The 23,046-nt window shown below is 42.2% G+C and overlaps 1 protein-coding gene across 3 annotated transcripts in view; it reads right to left on the bottom strand.

Moving 5' to 3' along the window:
* Positions 1–23,046, bottom strand: part of MTX3 (metaxin 3) — a 225,098-nt gene that overhangs the window by 148,659 nt on the left and 53,393 nt on the right. For all 3 annotated transcript variants that reach the window (XM_069627403.1, XM_069627404.1, XM_069627402.1), the window contains exons 4-6: positions 13,294–13,386; positions 8,499–8,681; positions 8,287–8,363 (exon numbers count right to left, since the gene is read on the bottom strand). In XM_069627403.1, the coding sequence (XP_069483504.1) occupies positions 8,287–8,363; positions 8,499–8,681; positions 13,294–13,386 (353 nt within the window). The remainder of the gene's footprint in view (positions 1–8,286; positions 8,364–8,498; positions 8,682–13,293; positions 13,387–23,046) is intronic.

Genomic DNA, 23,046 nt, shown 5'->3' with positions numbered 1-23,046 from the left:
TTACTTGTCAGTACTTTCGCACTGGGACTGCAGGCTTTGCCTCTGAATTAATTGCCATCAATTTGTACTAGCGCTGGTGACGCAGAGCGGGGACTGCGGGCGTTGCCTTTGACCCAGATTGTATGCAAGTATTGTACACCTGAAAGTAATCAAAGGAAAAAGAGAAAATTCATTTAAAATGTCAGGATACAATTTGCGAAGTACTATAGCCGGATCTGAAGTTCGCATACCGGAATATGACGAATCAATAATCGGAGAAAGGAACACAGCTATGATAAACAGAATAATATTCAAATCACCTATGCGAAACTGTAAACAATCTACCTTTCTTGGAATACAAAGTGTCTATCCGATTGATGAACAATTACCTCAGTTTCTGGCTTGTCTCATCTTACCACTAATGATCATATTGGCACATCTACTCCGAAGAATGATAGATGTCTTGATAATGCGCCTTTACATACGGATTATACATTAACAACAACGATCAAAAATACAATACTCGACTATTTTCCATGAAACTAAAATTTAGATCGAATGCAAAGTGGTAATTTAAAAGAGAGCCAATCTGTGGGGGAAAAACGTGATAGAATCACTAGCTATCCAGATCAGAACATCAATCAAAAAAAAAAAAAGACACGAGAATTGACTTGTCGGATCAAGCCTTGGTACATTCTGACAACCTGCCCAACATAGGGTCGTCATTTGAGCTAAATACCATATCAGCCTTAATGGATGACACAAATACAGAAAAAAGTTTGGATAGGCATCTGTCTGTAAATGGAAAAAAAAGGAATGAAAACGGCCTTCAGGAAAAACTTGAAGAAAAATCGTCAAAAGAAAAAAGTCCATCCACAATGATAGCCCTGAATTATGTATTACCATCAGTGGTAAAAGTCTACGAAGAAATTCGATCAGAAGTGCGTCTGCATACAGGACATTTATTGGAGATTACAAAGGATTTGGAAATTAATTACACTACATTGGTTGCCTTGAGGAATGCAATAAATGACCTGACAAATTCAAACAGAACCAAAACTCAATTACATCACCAGGAAATAATGAAGAATTTTGAGGCCATTAGAGAGACAAAGAATCAAAAAAGATCATGGCAAATCTAATTGCTAAAATACAGCAATTTGAAAAATGTTCCCCTGCGAAACAGGGGAAAACATGTAATTGTGACTCGCAAGAATTTATACGTCTGGCTCAATTAGCAGAAAATGAAGAGGAAAATAATAGAAAAAAAGAAAAAGGTGGTAGTCATAAGCAAGAAATTTCCACCGATAAGAAAACAAAAAGTGCAAACTATGAAACATGGTAAAAATACGAAAAAGAAAAATCAGAAAAATAACAAGAATTGTGCTCCAGTTGATGAGATGTATTGCACAGAGGACAATCAAAATCAGAATGATGTACCTACCACAGAAAAAGAAAGAAAAAAACAGGAGAGTCTCATAGATTAATCCGAAAATTAAAGAAAAAACAAGCTGAACAAATAATGAAAGAAAAAAAGAAAGGAAGACTCTTGAAAACAAAGCACAAAGACACTGCAAGAAAAAGAAAAAAATGATTGGGAGCAAAGCATCAAGTTCTACTGTAGGTAGTCCAACAGAACCACCCAAAAAACTATTGAAAATAGCGCAATCTTTTTGAAACCGTTGAAACCAGCACTTAAACTGGCCCCAATCTTTACTAAACAAAAAGAGAAGGATTCTGCTCAAAATAAGCCACTAATTAAAGAGACAGATGATGGACTAAGAATCAGGGGAAGAAAACAAGACATCGCTGATTTAAAACATGCAAATCAAGATGATGGATCATCCAATGCCGCAAAAAAAATGTATTGAGGATTTGAGAGAACAGATATGTAAATCAATAACAGGATACATGTTATCGAGTGATAAAGTACAGAATCAACAAACTGAAAGTCTTCTAACCTGTGGTGAACATGAAGAACGTTCTATATTCAGGACTCCTCCAACCATTAAGGAAATACGAGAGGAAATGGAAAAAAACTTAAATGAGGAAATAATCCATCAGCAAAATCCATCCATGGTGAATGAAGAACATCTATTAAAAGCTTCTATCTTCCAAACACGGCCGTATCTTGGGGGAAATATCCATGATGAAAGATCTCATAAAAATATGAAGAATCAAGAACAACGAATTGACAATAGAGCTAATATGAACTCAGCTCAAGAAGAAATGTCTAAATGAGATGACATAGTGGACATGAAAAGTCAAAAGAAACAAACAGATCAGGACTACATACGTGACAAAGTACGAAGATGTATGGCGATATACAATACAACCAATCAAGAGCTTCCTCAAAAGAACTGGATTAATGAAAAGGAACAAACAAATAGAAGACACGTTCCATACATTAGTCAAAACCCTGAAAAGCAACTGAAAGTATCAGATTCTGTACGAGAATGGATAACGCCACGAAACAAGTAAAAAAAAAAAATAAACAGATCGAATAACGGCTACAAAATAGAGACGAGAAATACAAATAACTCAGACGAGGAGCTTACCACAGAATTCTGATAAACTTCAGATGATAATATGTTGTAGAAGTCATCCCTTTCGACATTATGACTTGAACAGAACAAGCATATTAAACATCCTACATGAAATCCCGAATTTAAGGAAAATAGACACTAATGACATAGATAGAGTCGATTTTTTGGATGACAAAGACCTGACAGCTGCTCGTATCACACTAAAATCTAGAGTGGTAATGGATGTACTACTAAGAGAAGTATTAATGTTGAACAAATTAGGTTTCTTAATACATCAAGAAACCACGAATCTGCAAGAAAATCATATGAACGATACTAATAAGAATAGCCTTCCGAGAGAACAGCTAAGAAGGAATGAGAAAAAACAGAACCAGACAACTGACATCTACAAAAACTCTCAGCATGACCATTACTACCGGCCATAACTGCCGAATGACTGTGAAATTCATCATCTGGTGTCATGGAACTCAAGAGGCCATCGACACCTGATAAACCCCATTACACATGAATTGGAGTTATATGAAATTGTAGCTATTCAAGAATCTTGGTTACATACACCACCCATTTGGGACAATTTTGAGATAAGCATGATACCAGCCGACACCTCAACTCAGGGCAGGCCCACTTCTGGACTGTTATTTCCGGTTAATAAAACTAAAGGCTTTGCAATTGAACCGTGGCTTTCTTCTAGCAATCATGTTCAACTGGTAAAAGTCACTGTAGAGCATTATGTGATTGCTTTATTACATATATATTGGGGCAGAGCTAGCTTATCTCCAACCGACATCTTCATACAAATCGAATTTGCTCTTGAGATTATTTCATTGAATCAGGATATAACACATACCATGATAATGGGTGATCTGAATCTTCATCTGTTGAAAAAAGAGAAAGGCATTGAACATCAAATTAAAAAAAAGATGGAACACTCTAATGAAGGAGCATTCCTTGATCATGCTCAATGGTCCGCTGCCAGGAGACATCCCAGCAAAAAAAAAACATGGCAGAGAGGAATTCAGGAAGCCACGATAGATTTAATTTACTGAGACACTTCGTTTATTCATCTATGTGAAAAACTTGAAATTAAACACAATGCACAAAGCGATCATAAGCAGCTCTGCCTTGAATGGTCATCTATTAAGCTGCTTTATTTAATTTTTACATCTCTGATACAGGTAATAATTTCAAGAAAATAGATAGTGACTCTCCAAAACTGGGAACTGTTTTTTTCTCATTCCTTCTTAGCTGTTCTCTCGGAAGGCTATTCTTATTAGTATGTTCAACATTATTAGAATCCAGAATATTCTACTTTGAGGACTTGTTTAAAAATGTATATATACCTGATCAAGATGAATTGTGGCAAAGACTTATAAGAGCTGACAACAGGAGAATGGGTTATGCAATAACTAATTTCTTAAATGAAATGGATCTGGCAAAAAATTTAACGTAACTTAAACACTGGAATAGTAATTTATGTTTTAATTTTATTTTCACTTTTCTCTGTGATTTTTTTTTTATACATATTATTGAAAAGTTGATTGAAATCAGCTGTGTCAATAAAAAAATTAAAGAAAAGATATTTTTCAGCCTATTCAGCACACGACTCGCCATCCTCTGGGTGGAGGCATTTGTTAGGCCAATGGGTATTACCTTAAAATGATAAAGACCCTTAGGAGTGAAGAATGCAGTCTTCTCTTTGGCACAGTCTACTGGGACTATTTGCCAACAGCCTGAGGTTAGATCAAATGTACTGAGGCACTTGGTAGACCCACGTTTAACCACCAGTTCATCTGTTCTGGGCAAGGGATGAGCTTAATTCTTGTTGACTGTGTTCAGTGCCCTGTAGTCCACACAGAATCTCAAGTCCTTGAATCCTGCTTTTGGCACTAGTACAACTGTACTACACCAGGGACTGTTTGAGTACTCCACAATCAAGCATCTTGTTCACCTCTGACTAAGTGATTTCTCAGAGTGTGACATTCTGTAGCCCTGCTACAGGGACACTGTATGTTGGCTTCAAAGGGAAATACCTATTGTCAAATTGTCTGTTGGGAAAATTGTCTAAACAAAGGCCTGCAATCAATCTGCCTCAGCAGTGTCAGTTGTGGACGGAGGTTTACCCCATGCACTGATCCATCTGATGGACTACATTGTGGGGGATCAGGTAGAGGTTCACGTTTAGGTGAGAAAGCAGTGGGTTTATTTACATAGAAGACCCTAGAGATCTCTTTGGGGGTTACCCAAGTCCACTAAAAAGTTGACCTCTCCAAGTTTCTCTGATCTTGTGGGGTCTAGTTCATTTATCCTGCAAGTCTCTGGGCTTTGCTGCCACCATGACAAGCACCTGCTGTCCTGGGGTGAACTTGACTTGGGAGGACGTCTGTTCATATCAGTGCTGGACTAGTTCCTGAAAAGCCTGCAGATTTAGATATGCATCGGCCAACATTGTTGCCATCCTCTTGCGGGTTAGCACATAATCCAGTACAATTGAGGGTGTTGAAGGGGGTGTTCCCTCTTAGTCCTCTTTAACCAAGGTCAAAGGGCCTCCAATTGAATGGACAAAGAAAGGCTCAAAAGGGCAAACTCTTACACCCTTTTGAGAAACCTTCCTGTAAGCAAAAAGAAGGCTCATCAGATGGAGATCCTACTTTCTTCTCAGGGGCTCTGCCACAGCACTTACGATGTTCGTCAAGCTTCAGTTAAACCTTTCCACCAAACCATTTGTTGGATGATGGTAAAAAGTCGAGAACACAAATTCTTCTTTGGGAAAACCCACTCTGGTAAAGATACCCAGCAGAGCTGTAGCCACTGTCTGAGCAGACTGCCCTTAATAGGTACCTAGCGGCATAATCTACTACAAGTATAAATCTGCTGCCTAAGGTAGTTGGAGGGTCAAAGGTGAGTGGTCAAAGGGAGCAGAGTTCCACTACTTTTATCTTTTATTGTTAACAGTTCTACTACTTTCTTTCAACCATTTTCACCCATTCCGGAGCTGTTCTTTGTGAAGTTAAAGCATATTTCTCCACTTTAATACCGAATAGCAGTTACAGCTAAACTGACATTTGTTTCAACTCAATTGGCTGTCAAGCAGCATGGCTCCAACCCTTGAAAAAATGTGTTGTACCTTGCTCTCAGCCGGGGTCACAGTTTGGTACACTTCTACCGCTGTCAAAGGGTCCAATAATAATCAAACCCAACCCTCCCATATGGGACTCACACAACATGTAGAGGCACCAAGCGTGCCTTGTTCTTGCCAACAACCTTGCCAGACACCTGACAGGTATTGCACCTTCTAGAGTGGCTTTCCACCGACGCCTCTATCTTGGGCCTGTAGTAATATAAGAGAGTCTCTTTTTGGTCTTCTTAATGCAAAGTGACTTGCCAGAGAAACAGCATGTGCCAAGTGTAGCAATAAGGGCCTCACTACTTGGGGGATCACCAACCTCCTATGGTCCCCAGGAGTTGACTCTACGGGTTCACTATATAGGAGCCAATTTTTCAAGTACATTCTGTGCATCACAGGGCTTCCTCTTCTGCTTGAGAAACAGCATGCTTCTTCAGGCCTACAAAGGGGAGGACACTCCCTTCCTCCCATACTGAAGTCTGCGCTAGAGGGTTCACCCGCTGCAAAGACTGCAGCTCAAGATAGTCTTTAGGGATGAATTCTCCTAAACTAGAGAGAACCACCTTCTCATTGCTGTTGGGCGTAAGAGTTGTGAGAGGAGATTCTGTCACATTAGGCAACTCTAGAGGTTGCCCCTTAGAGGATTTTCTAGGTGCCTCGGGGCTTAAGAAACTTCTTCCCCTGTGTGGCTTTAGGTTTCCTCATTGTCTTGGTCTTGGGTTTAGTCTGCATTTTTGATGAAAGACCTGGTCCTTGGTCCAGGTGTATCTGAAGTGTCTGAGACAAGACCCAACTCCCTAAGGTCACTGCCCAGCAGAACTGTTCAGGAACCTCTGGTTGCACACTGAAAGAATGGCGACAGTCATGCCATTGACAGAAAGAGTGGCGTGGCAAGTAATAGGGGGAGCATTTGGATAGGACCTTCTGTAAGTTACGTAGGGTTAAGAGGAACCTTAGAAACTTCATCTGGATTAAGAAGGGTAATCTATTACTGAGATGCTGGTTCCAGTGTCCATCTAAAGGGGTCCCCCTTGTACGTGCCCACCGATAACACGGTATATATATGCCAATGTGTGAACTTAAGTGTTGCCTTCTCCATGTCACTAATGTTTTTACTGCACACCACTTACCAGGGGTCATCAGCCCTTGGCACGGCAAGACTGACATTTATACTAATGGTATTTATGGCTCTTTTGATTTTGACTTTAGCGTAATATTTCTTTTATTTTTATTATTTAAATTTTGGTTTTCCATTTTTCAATACTCCACAATTCCTTATTAATAGCCATGAGGCCAGACAAATATTCATATTTGTCCTAAACAAACCCATATGTTTGGATGCAGCCTCCCATTTTTTGACCGCGCGCCAATTTGGGCTGACTTGCGGTCACGTGTCTTTTTAAGGAAGCGTTGCCCTAGCAACGCCTCGATGCTACAGCCGCAGTCACGAGCAGGCAACGGGAGCACCACAGTTTCCCGTGTCCAGCACGGTAAGCTTGTCTTAACGCTTACATTCTGTTTCCTACACACGGATTTCACACGCTTATCAACACATATGCTTTCTGATTACAGCCACACTGCTGAAGACTGTTCTTCTGCGCTGATTTTCATCAGGCAGTTTTGAATTCTAAATAGCTGACAACGCCACACACAGCACACGCGATTTGCTATCTCAGGTAAAATATTTCCCTTTTTTACCTCACTGTTCTTAACTCATACCGTATAGAGCCTCATTATTTTCTATGTTCTTTTTCTCAAATTTGCTTCCTCATCTTTACCATCCACCACTGTTACTTCAACTAAATGGTATGTTCTTTACATTCTCATATATATATATATGACACTGACATGTGTTAATGTGTTTTGTCACATGATGATGGTTAACTTTATTTGATGGTTTGGTATACATTACTTATAGACCTGCCCTGATGAAGGAAATGTTATTCCGAAATGCATTGGCAAATTTTTTTTGGTCTGATTGATAAACTTGATGTGGCAATTTCTTCCTCACTAAGAGTGTATTAGTGACTTCTCACATAAGAGATTACCTTCTTTGATAAAATGATGTTGAAACACAACTGAACCACAACGTTGTCATTCTTCAATCAACAACATATATTTTTTACTAACTAATTGAACTTGAAATGATTTTTGTCTACTTATAAACCCGGATTGGGTCCCTGTGAGAGCGGCTGTGTGACCTCGTATCCCACTTGGTCTTCTTCTGCTGTCCAGTGTCCATAAAGCCAGTTTTTTCTTTGGCCATTGACAAATACACTGTCTTGCTGGAAAGGAGGAATTTGGGGATTATGATTACCTTAGAAAGAATTTGAATGAAGAGAACAAAATGATACCTTGTTGAAGAAGTGAAGGTGATTAGTGCAGAGGCTGAGAATTCCACAAACCAATGAACAGTAATGGCATATCACTAAAATAAAAGGCACCTGCATGTAATATTCTTTGCATAATCAATTGTTTGAAGATATCATTCTTTCATACTTCAAAAAATGTACAACTCATTTTAAAATCATTTGCAGACAAAACGATGCTGCAGAGTATAACAAAGTGACAATGACTCACAACACGTCTTGAATATTGGAATAAACATTTTTTTCTATTTGTTTATTTGGTACTTACGTATTCCCAAAGAAAAACTGAGATGTTCCCAATCTGTAGGACAGAAGATTCAGGCACTCTTTAGCATCTTTGTAAATCTATTTAAAAGAAAATGTGTGTTTAAGTATTTCCAGCAAGAGATCAATGACGCCGGTAAAATAGAATAGTGATAATCAACCAAGACTTATTCTGATCTGGTGCTGCTCCTTGTTGCAGATTTCCTGCGAACGTACCTGTCCCTCGACATCTCTGACACTGAAAAGTGGCGGCTCTCCTCTGGTCAGCAAGATCCTATTCAGTGCTTCCCGCGACATCTTCCCAGGAAGGTACAAACTCAGTGGGAATGGAATGCGTGAGGCAAACCATGGCCTTGTCATGCTGCTGTAATTGTCTGCATCGACCCAGAACATGTGCAGCTGCACCATAATACCAATGAGTAAAATGAGGAGTAAAAACGAAATGGAGAAAATGTATACATTTCAGTTAAAACAATGATCTTCTGAAAAAATTGCAAAACAATAATTCTTATATTCCTATACCACGAAGACAATCCAATACATGAAAAAGCAACATGCACTATTGGATAGAACAGGGGAGATTGCTAAAGATCCTTCTCCTCAGATCATCTACCCAGTGATACATCTAGAATCTATCATTGTTATTATGTGTACCAAAGGTTTCCTTTCAAATCTAAATCGGACTTCATACAGATAACCCAAAATTTACAGGCCAGGTACCTCAATGGTCTGAGAAAATTGAACACATGTAGCTGGCACACAGATCCTAGAAAGCATGCAATATATGGTTATCTGTTAGACCTCAGTATATATTGGAAATTCAGTCCCTCATTACTATGTAGGCAGGTTCATAAACATTTTAAAAAAGTTAAATGTGACATAGAAAATACTCAAGGTTTGGAAGAATTGTTTGAGCTACAAAAGAGCAGCAGCTGAAAGAGTATATGCTAAAAAGAGAAGAGTAAGGGAGGGCCCTAGGATGTGTGTGGAAGGATTATGCATGTTACTCACAGTGATCAGAGAGAGTGGGATGTGGCAGTTGATGTGCCTTTGTAATGTTGAAGATGTTGTAGTCACCAATCAGGCTTCTGTGCAGATCAGCCGGAAGTGTTCCAATTAGTAGATTGAGATCATAGAAGTATATATTGAGGGTTTTGGATGATAAAGAGGGGTGGATGAGGAGGATGGGCAGAGAGGTGTTAAACGAGAAGGAAAAAAAGTCAGAGGGGGAAATGGGGCAGATGATGAGTCCTTGCTTTGATGTTCATTAGGCTAACATCGCTGCCTTGTTTGTGTGCGGAGGGGAGTGTAAGAAGATGAAGTGTGGAGGGTAGAGAGAGGCAGTGTCCTTGGGGGTTAACTAGGTTTCAGTGAAATCCGTTACTGAGCATTGAGGCTAATGTGAGTCAAGTGGTCAGTGAGGAAAGATGTTTTGTTGTAGAGTAACGTCATTAGGAGAAGCGTGGTGTTTAGATATAAAGAGGGGAGCATCAGGAGGTTGGCTGCTAGGATAGATCAGGCTAGAGTGGGAAGGGCTGGAGGGGTTGATCAGGGTGCTGCTAAGAGGGGCTTATATCCAGACTTGGGCCAACCCGGAGTAGAGGAGTCTAGAGGTTAGTGAATGGGGAGAAGCAAGCAAGTTTGGGAGTTTTATTCGATCTTACCATGAAAACAATCATTGGTGTTTAATTTGAAGGGATTGTTGCATTTGGATTCCTCTATCTCAATGTAAGATGTATGATCAAGTATTTGGCCTATGTGCATTGTTTTTAGTAACCATTTAAAATCGAGTTGTAAGAAGGTAAGCATATAGTGGAATGTGTAGTTATGCGTGGCCTCTGATGTAGAACTGCAAGTGAGCCGAGTCTGGACCCGATCTATGTTTGTATTTATGCCTTCCTGTAGCGTGAGGTATGCCACCATTTGGCTGCTGCATTCAACTGCTCCCACAAATACTGGGTAATTCCAGGTAGCTACAATTTCCGCATTTATGCATGGCACTGCAACCCTGAATATCTATATAACACCATCACTGCAATCCACTGACGTTCTGCGTGGGACTTACTGGAACATCTTTAACAAAAGGATGGCTTTCAAAAAGTAAAAAATCCTCATAAGGAAGGGCGGAAAAGCGGGAACAAAAAGGGAAAAGAGAAAGAAAATCCTCACAAAGGCAACAGTCAAACTAATAAACGATCATCACTGAGTGGTTGGGAATTTTCCAAATGTATATGTTGCCCAAATCAATATTTACCTTGCTATTGGGCATGGTGCCTTTTCTGGGAGTCTGTTTTAGAGCAAGTTCATTGCGATAGTCATTCAAGTCCCATGACCAGGCATGACATAAAACCATTGGGATTGATTTCAGTCAGGCTTCTGCCTGTGTAATGGACTGTGAATGCAAATCTTCCCAGAAATGAGGTGCTCGAGGACCTAGAAGATTTAAGAGGCTCTGGTTGGTCTTGTCCTCCTTGTTAAGCTAGCATGTTTTGGTGCGGTTATGGTACATATGAGTGTTTAGAATGAAGAATTGAATGTCCTGAACACCTAGTCTCTGATATTTTGTGCAATTCTGTTCGAGAGAAAAACATGTTCCCGAGATAGCGTGAAATTGAGCATAACAGGATCTCCATCCAGAACCACAAAAAGAAAAAAACAGACAAGTAGAGTGATGTAACCCTTTCTTAAAAGAATTAATAGACATGAGCCTAATTGTTAGCCTGCCATGGGAGAGAGCAGTACACTAAATTCTAGAGTTATAATATGGAGAAGCACTCTGTTACATGAGGTTGCCCGCTTATGAGGGGCTGCGTATAGCAATTGTCTAAATTCAGGGGGATTCTTCCAAGAAAAGGCAACGTCGGGCCCATAGATTTGAGAGCAGATGGAGGAAAAACAAGCCCTCTGCAAGATTATGATCTCAGAAAGAGCATATAACTTTGTGAGCCTGGGTGAAAGTTAAACTGCCAGAGGCATGCACGTACGGCCCTTGAGGAACTTCTCTGATATTATTCAGGTGAAAGAGATATGTAGAAAGATGTGGAAATGAACATTTTGTAAGATGGTTGCAGGTGAACATGGCATGGAAAGGTTGATTCGGGTTGCTCTCCGAAGACTGGGAGTGAGGAAGGGAAAGTCTGGTTTGTTGAAAACAGGAGGGGCAGTGCCTGTAGTGTAGACAGGTCAAATGGGTTAAAAGTGCCAGCAAAAAGTAAGCTAAATTCCAAAACCGTACAGGTGCCGTTAAGGAAGAGATGAGCATATGTTCCTATACACATAAAAGGGCATTACAATAAGAGTTGGAATTGTTTTTTCTTTCTATCAGGCTTCTGTCTGAGTAACTGAGTGTGAACCCCATGGCTATTGGAAGTAAGTTGCTTCTGAGAATTGAGGAGGGAGACTGTGGATCTGCTTAATATAGCAATAATGGTCTCACAGGACACTGCCTTGTCCTCCTTGGCAGGCTACTACAATTACATGTGCTGACCTAGATTTTGATGCATTTGCGACTTTGATTTTAAATAGTTTATGCCACCCAAATCATCTGTTCTCTTACTACTGGGAAAGGCGCCTTTGTCAGGGAGTCCATTTTTGGAGAAAATGCATTTGTTTTTCAATCCCATTTTCTCCCCTGTGGTCATGTTGACTGTACAGCCCCCCTCCCCCGCCCCCCCACACCATTTCTAGCATAGCTTGACACAGTGCCACACAGAGCATTAGATTCCCAGTAATTTAGGGAAATATAGAGCACTTATACAGCACTCATACGTCATCCCTTCCCAGTTACAAAACTACCAAGCGAGCTGGGTAGCATAACTTACCATTTTTAAAATGATCACCAATTGCATGGACATGGAAAATATAAAAGAGTGAGAGCGTAATGGCTCACAGATAAATTCAGTCCCAAATGGACTATTTAATGGCAGTATACTTTATGAAACAACTAGCAGGTTTACCCATGCTTTGCACAGTAATTCCTACTTCAGTCCTAGTTTGAAGTTTCATTTGTGCACTTATCCAATGCTTCTGTGTGCACAGTATGCTAGGGCTTCCTCTAGGAGCTAGTGTGAACAGATTGTCTTTGTTTCCAACTCTGGAGCAAGCCACATAAAGTGGACCATGAGAAAAGCATGAATACCGTAAAAATTTCCAGCTACTTTGAGTTGGAGCATTGAGATTAAGCAGCAAAATTATTGGTGCCCTGTTCTACAGCCGAGGCAAAAGCAACCACAAAATAAATGCCGTACATGTAGGGCTAAAGCATGTAAGCTTGAAGTGCTGTACCCGTACGTGTACGGCTGAAGCATTTAAGCTTAGTACTGTTAAGATGGCATACATCCATCAACTTCCGTGGGAAATGAAGTTCCTGTAATTATCATGAGAGATTTACAACGATGTGACGTGAACACTATTAAAGAGACATGCACCGTTCCCCGTCACCCGCATTACAACAAAAGCACTGTTGCGTCACCCGCTTGACTTCAAAAGTGAGTGCCGTAAACGTCAGCTAGAAGCTGGTAGTGTGGAAAGTTTGAAACAATGAACTGCTGATGTTTTCATGAATGGCTGAACTTTAGGAATAATGAACATAGAACTACGGCGTGGAGAACCATATGGCAGTGGTAAGCAATACAGATCGCTTTAAAAAAAAACAAAGAAGGCAATTAGCATATTTTATACTTTTTACATTGTCTACACCATGCAAAATAGCCACATGCCAAATTGCAGGTTTGTAACATGTTGGGACGTGTACACACACACACACACAAAATAGGCCCCACATACATTGTGATTGTCTTGGTAATTAATTTAAAAAGTATGATCACTGCTCAGGTAGGATCACAGAACGTACATGTAAACAGATAGTAATGCAACTTTAATTCTACTACTCTTTTGCAATTACAATTGCACAAATTGCCTAAATGTTATTAACTCTCTGTGCCTAGCACACACACTATTTGAACAAAATTAATAAAGATGTCAATTAACATTGTGTACAGAAAATCCATACCATTGCTGGAAGAAGCTTCTCTTCAAGTAATGCAATATAGGCCAAGGTGTCTGCTCCCTCTTTTGCTGACAGGTCATAATCTGCATTGTACTTCTGCAAAAGCATAAAGCATACATGTCAATGTACCATAAATATATAGCATGACTGTGCTAATCAACAAGCAAACAGTTACATTCAGACAAACTAAAATTGTTCATTCGATTGGTTGAAAACAGGTGGAAATAATTTAGTGAATTTAATTGATTTGTAAAACCACTTTAGGAGACATAAAAGGGATGTTACCGGCTTGGGATAGAATTATTGTGTGTAAGAAAGATGCATTTAAAAAAAAAAAAAAAAAAAAAAAAAAATTATATATATATATAAGCAAAAACTTATGCACAAAAACCATAATGTTCTACTTATTAACTGCACATTTTGGAAATGGTCAGAATAGTCAAGTAAATATGTTTTACAAAATCCAATTTTGACAATTCTGCAATTAATCTGGGTTTGCCTCCTTTTAATTCCAGTTAGGAGCACTGTACTTCGATCTCACCCCTGCCTTGCCAAGTGGCAACTTGAATGAAATAAGTAAAGGCTGTTAGGGACGTTTCCCTAAAGTCCACTTAATTTAAGACTTCATAAAACTATCCCTTTGTTTACTGGTCCCCAACTCTTAGTCTGTACTACCCAAAGGATCTTGGTAGAATAGCAAAGCAGCCAGGTTTATCATAGGATGAAGATGTGAGCTGTAGGTATGTACACTGAACCCAGTAAAAATAATAGTCTAAAGAAGTTCTCACAGAGTAAATGTTATATTAAATATATGCATTTATTATTATTTACACAAGGAAGGTAGATGGATACTTATTTCATTAACCAACATAGGAATTCTTAATACTTTTCAAAGGCGATTACTTCAATAGTAGTTTCTTGTGGTTACAATTGTTACAGAGTTTGACACTAATGACAGTTCTACCGTATAATCGGTACTACCATGCACTCACGTTACTTCAGAGATATACAGTAATTGTATTTAGTTAACAAAACCACATAAGATAGTCTTTTGGAAGGAAAAAGGTTGGTTATACACGCAGCAGAGCTTAAAGTTCTATAGACACTTTTCCTAGCTTCTAATGCTTTCAAAGTCCAATCCCTAACAATGCGAAAAAGTCAGTTTAGTAGTGGAGCCAAAGCCTTACGAAGTTAGCAGAATAGAAAAGTTTCACAGGATATTTTCAGTCTCTAGGATAAGATACTTAAGAATATAACACAAGTTAAGAGGACTCAAGAATATAACACAAGTTAGGAGGACTCCCTAAAGGGACCAAGCTGGAATGCTTGGGTCAGAGGTAGGGTGGACACCCTGGACACACCTTCACGCAATCCAGTCACGGTGGAGCGACTCTTCGGTTCAAGGTAAACTATACCTTTCACCCCACAGTACTCTTCGGTTAGGAAAAATCAACATAGCTGGATTCTTCTCTGTGCAGCAGCGACGGACCGGCTCCCCTGATTCCTCGGTCTGGTGACGAAAGGAAGGACTCTGAATGGGATGCCTCAGCAGCAGTCTCTCTCTCGAGAGAGAATCCTTGGCACAGATTTCTTCAGTCTTCTTGTCAGTCTGCAGTTTTGATGCCTTTTATCAGCTCCAACAAAGGACGGCATATCGCCTGGTCGATTTTTTCGGTTCTGAAGTCCTGCATCTTTTGAGGGGACTTAGATGAGTAGGATCGTGCCTCTGGAGGTCTAACTGGAGCTCAAAGACTTGGACAGATTCAGCCTTGCAAAGACTAACTGCAAATGAGTTGGAGGTCTCCTGATATTCGCAGTCTGTAGCTCTGGAAAGGCACAGCACCTCAGAAGATGGCTTGATTTGTAGTTTGTCTCAGGGCTGGTTTGTGCCACCAGCAAAAGGGAAGGAGTCATCCTCTTCGGAGCTCCTGTCGATAAGAAAACTGGGTCAGAACAGCAGTGTTCGCTTCAAGGTTACTGGAAGGGTCTGCAGGCATCTCTGGTCGTCTTCATCTTCGGGTCTTCTTTTTCTGTGGTCGACTTGCCTTTCATCTCAGGAAACTCACCTTTTATTCGGTTTTCCCATACATCCTCTGCAAACTCTCAGCATTTTACAGAAAGGGGCTGCTGGCTGACCAATCAGGACAGCCAGCACCCCATCGGGAACTGGTTCCATTCAGGCACGGTGGCAGTCAAAGGGCCGGGGAGTGAATAACTCCACCCCCAATTCCTTCCTGCCCAAACACACTGGAGCCAGAAAAGGGTCTGACTAATGGAATAGATAGACTTCAAAACGACACCTGCCATCAAGAGCCAGGAAGTTTCGCGTAACTGTGATACTTAAGGTATGAACACATCCTTATCATGTTGTTTTGAAGTCTATCTATTCCATCATTCAGACTCTTTTTCTGACTAGACATTATCATCTATAGGTCAAAAGATGATGCATATGACCTCAATCCAAAGCCATACATAGTCAGGTAAGAGTACACCATACCTTCATTTGATCTGCCACCTTTCCATGTATTTCAGACAGTCCCTAATCCATCCCTTACTGCCTTTCTAGGTTCCATCATCATCATCCAGTAATTATTCGGATGGAGATTAGTCTCCCAGTAAATCCACTCCAGTTTCTTGCCAGGTGAATGACCCAAGATGCTGCAGGAGAGCCATTGTATATACATAAACATGTTACTTAGGAGATATTGAATTAACATAATAGCTAATGTATTTTACCTTTGTGTTACACTATAGATCACAGTGAAGTTGGAATTTAAGGACAGTTGAACCTGAGGTCCTGATGAAGGGACTATAGTCCCGAAACACGTTGGGCAATTATTTGTATTCCAAAATATTTGTATTTACATAATGCAATGAATTAATTGCAATGTGACTGAATTATACTGACCGCATGTTATGATCGTTATTACAATAACAAAGCTGTTGCTATTAAAACTGTATGATTTAATTTATTTCTTAATTTTTGTGGTTCAAATGAATCATAACTATTGTTTGTTTTTTCAAACACATTTGGTGTGCAGGGGACGCAAGTGTTCCACAACATGTGGATACGGTTTCTCTCTCCTCATCAGAGGCTGGTGCCAAGCCACTGAGGAGAAAAGAGTTGATCATTTTCAACAGCGCAGAGGCTGGTTTCTTAATCCTTCACAATCCAGGCTGGGAAACGATCTTACAAAGAAACAGAAAGCCTGAGCTGTTTAATAACTGCAGTAAAACTTGACATTGCCATGGGCTCAAATCATTCTCAGAAGCACTCTCCATCAACCAACTGCTGGGCCATAGTGGGGGTCTAATAGGAAGAGCAGTCTTTAGCAGGCTGCAACACATGTTAGACATACTCTCAATCGAGTGACCTGATGTAGCTAGCAGCACCAGCTTCCACATTGGATGTCAACTCCATATAGATTTGTAAATGTTCAGAAGTGTCATTCTAAATCACAAATATCCTGTGGCCTAAATAAGGTTTTTCCAATAAGTGAATCAGAGAAGTCTTTAGTAAGAACTCTGCATGTATGCTCATTTTCATCAGTCTTCTGGGTCATTTAAAGGATATCTCCCCTCGAAACCTTGCACTGTTTGGTTTGGCCAATGTGGGTCAGTTTCCTCTTTTCCATATTTAATAAATTAACCAGGTCCCTATTTAATTCACTAATTAGAAATTAGAGAGCCTTTGCCAGTGATTAAATCAGGCATCAAAAAACAGAATACATTTTTTTTTTACAAAATATAAAAATGACATAAAAATCATGAGTTTTAACCAGTTTGAAATGTCTTCAGTTGCTGGCAATTGATGTAAAGAAATATTCAGCATATCACTTTAAATGCCAAACAAAATTATGAAACGATCAGATCAAACTAATATTCTTAGTAATATTGCTATGGGCCTCTACTTAAGCAAATAACATGTACTAGAATAGGGTTTAAATTTAGACATTAAGGCCTTTTGGATCACGGGCAGACTACCGCACATATAACTTTGCAGAAGGAAGGATCAAACATTTGCGTCAATGGTTAAACACACAGATAAAGCGACTTACTTTAGGCTGACAGCTGCATATCTCCTTTCTAGCTGACTGGATGATATTCACATCTTTCACAGTCCTGTAGCCACGGCAGAGCCTCTGGAACCTAACTTGCGAGGAGTGGGAGAAAGCCACCAAGCAGATCACCCTGCAGGGGCCATTTTTCCTTTGAAAATGTTTCTCCCCTAACCACGGGCAGAGTATCCTGAAGAACCAGCTGTGACCCTTTGGATGAACTCTGATGAGACGCTAATAACGAACTCCTCTAAATCTGGAATCTAGGGATTACACCGAGGGAGGCGCCCACTCTGGAAAGTAAGGGCTAGAAGGATGCTAAGCTGTCTGGTGCACAGAAATGGGGGCACAGAAATGTTACCAAAGTAGAACAGCAAATTGAAAACTAAAGTCCTGGTGTGTCCGGTGATGAGGCTTGGGATAGTTAAAATAACATCCTAAGAAAATCTATATCATGAATGTAAGGGTGCCGCCACATACCAAATGAAGGGCTAGCCCCTGATACAATGCACACACAAAACCTACAATGGACACTCTGAATTGTAGTTAGGAAAACAGAGATAGGCTCGAGGGAAATCCCCTCATGCCCAGAATCGGAGGAGTCCAGAAATGTGACAAATTGTGTCTTCGGCAGGAATCCTTTGTGAAGCATGCCAAGACTCCAGTCTGTCTGTGAGGACAGGAAGCAGCGAAGCAGGGGCGGTGTCCGAAACTCTGCTGTTCTTAGTCTTCTGGCATGCCTGCCTGGGACCAGTTCCAACTGGGAGGCTAGCTATCCTGAAAGGACAACCACCCCCCAAAGTTGGAATGTAGCATGAGTCTTGATTGGCTGGGTTCCTGGGTAAAAGGCGAGGATCCTGAAGCTGAAGACAAGTCGACCACTGGAACTGAAGAACCGAAGAAGACGCCTGCAGCACCTTTCAGCAACCGGAGAAGCCTGCTGAAGTAACCCTGCTGTCCTGATCCCATTTTCAAATCAACAAGGAAGCTCTGAAGAAGACACTTCACCTTGGGCTGGTGGACATAATCAGTCCTAAGACAACCTTCAATTTGGACCATCCCCCAATGAGCTGCAACCGTCCAGGGCTGTAAACCTCCAATAGGAGGGGATCGGCAACCACTTTTCAGGGCATCGTCTTGCCACAAACAAATCCTCCCAAAGCTTTGGTGGACTGCTTCTGGACCTCCAGGGGCAAGATCCCCCTCCTCGAAGTCCCCTCACCAAAGTGCAGGACCAAACAAGCGAGGTGAATCGATTGGACAAGAACCATTTTACATTGGTGTCTGTGAGAAGGAGCCAAAACCATAAAGCTCCGTTGGAGCACAAAGAATAATTTACTGGGAGCCCCCTCTTTGGACTGCTGCTGCCAAATCCCTTCCAGAGTCCCTCCTTTCATCCCCCTGAGGAACAGGAGACCGGGTCTGCAGCTACTGCATCGTGAAGGCAACCGGCTTCATCCTCTTCATCACTCCTAGGTACTATCGGACCCGTGGTAATACTTACCTTGAGTCATTATGTCACTTTGTTGCTGGAGTGCCGATACCAGTGTTTGGGTGTTGGCCCATACACTTAGGCCTAGGCTTGTGTGTATTTGGGAGCCTTCTCCGAAGTCCCTGGACACTTTTTACCAACAAAAGCTTGCTACGTGTAATTGAGGAATCCTCTAGAACTTTGCCTTTTCTACATCTGTCCCTTACCTGCTTTCCCTCCAATCTGACTTTGAAGAACTCATACATAGATAAGGATGAACTGCTAAAGCCTTAAGGCCTCTGAAAAGTATCACAAGTCTTGAAAAGTGCTTACCTGCTAATGTTGGTGTTGTTCATACATTCAATTCCTACAACAGAACAATGCGATTTACTATAAACAGTGGTTTTACTTAGCTTTGAATTGCATTCATCAATAATTCTTTACGTTGTGGTTTACGCACCTGAATTATTGCATTGGTTTTCTATTGATATTGATATTTTATTTGTATCGCGCTCATACACACGTTTCACAGCGCGACGAGGCAAGGGAGAGGAACAAGGGAGAACAAAAAACGATCTTACTAGGCCCAGCGACAATAACAACACGCAAGTGCAGGGGAGAAGGAAGGGGGGAAAGTGCAAGGGTAGGGGAGAGGTGGAAAGTGCTGATTAAGGGATATAAACAACAACAAATGGTAGTGCCACCAGCAGGGAGGCAAGTGCAAGGTTTAAAGTGAAGACAAGGGGTGTCTGAATTTAACCCTAGCAGCCACTGGGAGTCAATGAAGAGATGTTAGCGCTGCAGAGATACGATCCCAGGGCTTGAGGCCAAGGACAAGTCTCGCAGTCCTGTTCTGGATGAGTTGCAGAGGGCGGAGACTAGAAGCAGGCAGATTTAGAAAGAGGCTGTTGCAGTAGTTAAGCTTAGAGTGAACCAGGAGGTGAAGTTGATAGTTTGTCTTCTTAGAGACATCAGAGATGTGAGGGGGAAAAGGAGAGTGTGGAGTTGAAGATGACCCTGAGGTTCTTAGCCTCACAGGTGGGAGCAGGAAGAGGGCTAAGCGAGGCCGGCCAGAGAGTGACAGGAAAGGAAGGTGCAGGTGTGCTGATGAGGAGAATCTCTGTCTTACTGGCATTACGGCAGAGATCGTTGGTGGCACACCATTCCTAGATGGCAGACAGACAGTGAGAGATGAGGGAGGGAGAAGAGGTGTTGGAGGGAAGTCTGAAAATGGACTGAGCGTCATCCGCATACCACTGAAAGATAGAGCAGAGAGCTGTAATGCGGTGGGCAAGGAGTGCCAGGTACTGGCTGAACAACCAGGGGGAGAGGTTAGACCCTTGGGGGACACCACAAGTAGAGCGTGAAATGGAGGAAAGAAGGATCCAAGTTGGACCTTGGAGGGCCGATCAGAGAGGAAAGAGGTCAGCCAGGCCAGGGCCTGATCAGTGATACCCAGGTTATCACAGAGACGGTTGAGCAGGATGGCATGGTTGACGGTGCCAAAGGCAGAAGAGAGATTGAGTAGGATGAGGACACAGGGAGTATTGGAATCAAGGTTGGAGAGTAGGTCTTCACGGATGTTCAGGAGAGCAGTTTCCATGCTTCTGGCAGATCTGAAGCCAGACTGATGGTCATGGAGTCAACCAACAGAGTCGGTGTGAAGATTAAGCTGGGAGATGGCCAGCTTTTACACGAGTTTGCCCAGGAAAGGAGTGATAGAAATCAAGCAATAGTTAGCCGGGCAAGAGGGGTCGGCTGTGGGTTTTTTGAGAAGAGGGTACACAGGAGAGTGCTTCAGAGAGGAGGGGGGAAGACTCCAGAGGTGAAGGAATGGTTACAGAGGTCGGCCAGAGTCAGAGCAAGGGTGTCAATGTGGTCCTTGATGGTTTTGAATGAACAGGAAATAACCTGTTTTGACAAGACTGTCATAGATCAGACTTGTCTGGAAATCTCGTCGGCGGAGAACGGAGGAAAAGATGAGAAGGAGGGAGAAGGCTGAAGATGAAATGAGAGGCCCGGGCCATGCAAAGGGCATGGTAGGCGACAGGAGGGGTAGAGACTGCAGCATAGATAGATGGGCTCTCTTCTTAGTGCAGACAAGGAGCCTGTATTGCCTTTGGAGCAGGCGGCAGGCCAGTTTGTCAGAGGGTGCACAAGAAGCCCGCCATTTCCTCTCCACCACCCTACACTTTCTTTAAGGGTGGCTAGGTCAGAGTCGTACCAAGAGTTGCAATTGGTTTTGGGCTTCAGGCGGATCCTCATGACAGGGGCAAGAACATCAAGAGTGTCAGAGATAGAGGAGTAGAGCATGGAAAGAGCTGTGTCAGGATGCGAGTCAGCCCGAGGTAGAGGAAGGAGGGGGAGAGAAAGTGGTAGCGAAAGCCTCAACTGACACACGCTTCATGGGTCGGATGACCGAGAAGGTAGGTGGAAGTATTGGAAAAGGCTTGGCCTGAGGGGTAGCGAGGGCGAGATGGGAGGAAAGGAGATAGTGATCACTCAAGGACAGAGGAGTGATCAGAGGGATAGAGAGGGGAAGGCCTGCGGAGAGCAGGGCATCCAGAGTGTGTCCTGGAGAATGAATCGGGCCAGAGGGGAAAATAGAAAGAGAGAGAGGAAGAGGCAGAGGTCACGAAAGAGTCCGGATGAGGGACAGGAAGCATCCAGATGTACGTTGAAGTCTCTGAGAAGGAGGAGTTGAGTGGTCGAGGCCAGGAGGGAGGAGGAAAGGTCAGTCCACTCAGAAAGGAAGGAGGAGATCTGACCAGGTGGATGATAGATAGTAGCCACGGTAAGAGTGGCCAGGAGAGAGAGAGAGAGCCTACAGACAAGGCATTCACAAGAGGAGTAGGCCTGCACAGGAATAACAGACAGGAATCCACTTCAGGAAGATCAAGGCTACACCACCGCTTGAGCGATTGGGCCTGGGTGCAGAGAGGATCTTGTAACCATCAGGGAGTAGTGTGTCAAAGCTCATGAGAAAACTGGCCGTGAACCACACAGAAACCGTGTGAGGAGTCCAAAGGTCTGACAAAGAGGATGTTGGTGAGGGTCTGTCTGGAGGAAGCGCTGGAGTAGGTGTCAGCGATAGGGAGACAAAGTCCACAATAGGCCACTTAGCAGCAGCCCCGGGCCAATGGTGGTAAAGCAGCTCCAGGTAGCAGGGAGGATGCCTGAGGCCATGATGGAATTGCAGTGAGGCCAGCAGTGAAAGAGGATGAATGCTCAAAAATTCAGCACAGCAGCATGCTCAGGCCCAGGGACACAGGGCAGCAGGGGGGATGCGCACACAGCGAAATTAGCAGTCCAATCAGATTGAAACTGAGAAAAATCAGATGGTCGTGTTGATTCATTCAAATTAGCACCGCAATCGTGCAGACCTCCTACCTGGTGTCATGAAAGAACGGAGGAGGCAATGCACGGTGGTCCGGTGATGCGAAAACCACGTTGCCCCATTCATCAGGTGGAGGAGATCACTCCAAGGCCTGTGGGGTCGAGATGTGCAGGGTGAAAAAGCTAATATTGTTGTTACTAGCTTTGAAATAGTACTTACCTATCTGAAGATTTATCTTTGCCTTGTCTATATATAAAATAAATAACTTTCTATATATAAAATAAATTTGATATAACTAAGTGTGTAAGTGTTTCTTTGGGCCCGTGCATATTCAAAGTTCTCTGTGTTGACCTACAGCTCACATCTCCCTCCTAAGAAAGGCCAGGCTGCTCTGCCTTACTACCAACACCTTGAGTGGTACAGACCTATACTAGACGTTGGAGTTCTGTATACCAATGGGCCAATTTATAAAGTCATAGCAGGGGGGAATTCAGTAAAAATCGCTGACAATAGTAGCACGGGAAAACCGCACACTATGGCTTAAGGAGCTCCTGCTAAGGTGCTGCACAGGGACGCAGGCTACCAACCTGAATGAACTCCAACCATTCAAACAAAGTTGGGGTCCACTGGTACTCATTGTCAAACGGCCATAGCACACAATACATCTGGCAGGGGCTTGGGCCTGAAAGAGAACGGACCACCCATCTCCCCCTCCCCCAGAAGTAAACTACACTTACATACAAACTCCTCCTCAGTCATCTGTCAGTATTTTTTGTAAACTCACTGACAACAGGTACCAAAGCTCGTCAGGGGCTACACCCAGGCTAGCCATCAGGTGTTCTCCCTTTTGTAAGGTTGTCCTGATATCAGAAAGCCATATTATTGCTGAA

This window comes from Ambystoma mexicanum, chromosome 6p (genome assembly GCF_040938575.1).
Source record: "Ambystoma mexicanum isolate Mex_15411 chromosome 6p, UKY_AmexF1_1, whole genome shotgun sequence".
Lineage (NCBI taxonomy): Eukaryota > Metazoa > Chordata > Amphibia > Caudata > Ambystomatidae > Ambystoma > Ambystoma mexicanum.
Note: the sequence above shows the minus strand (reverse complement) of the source record. Positions and strands in the feature narration are given on the sequence as shown.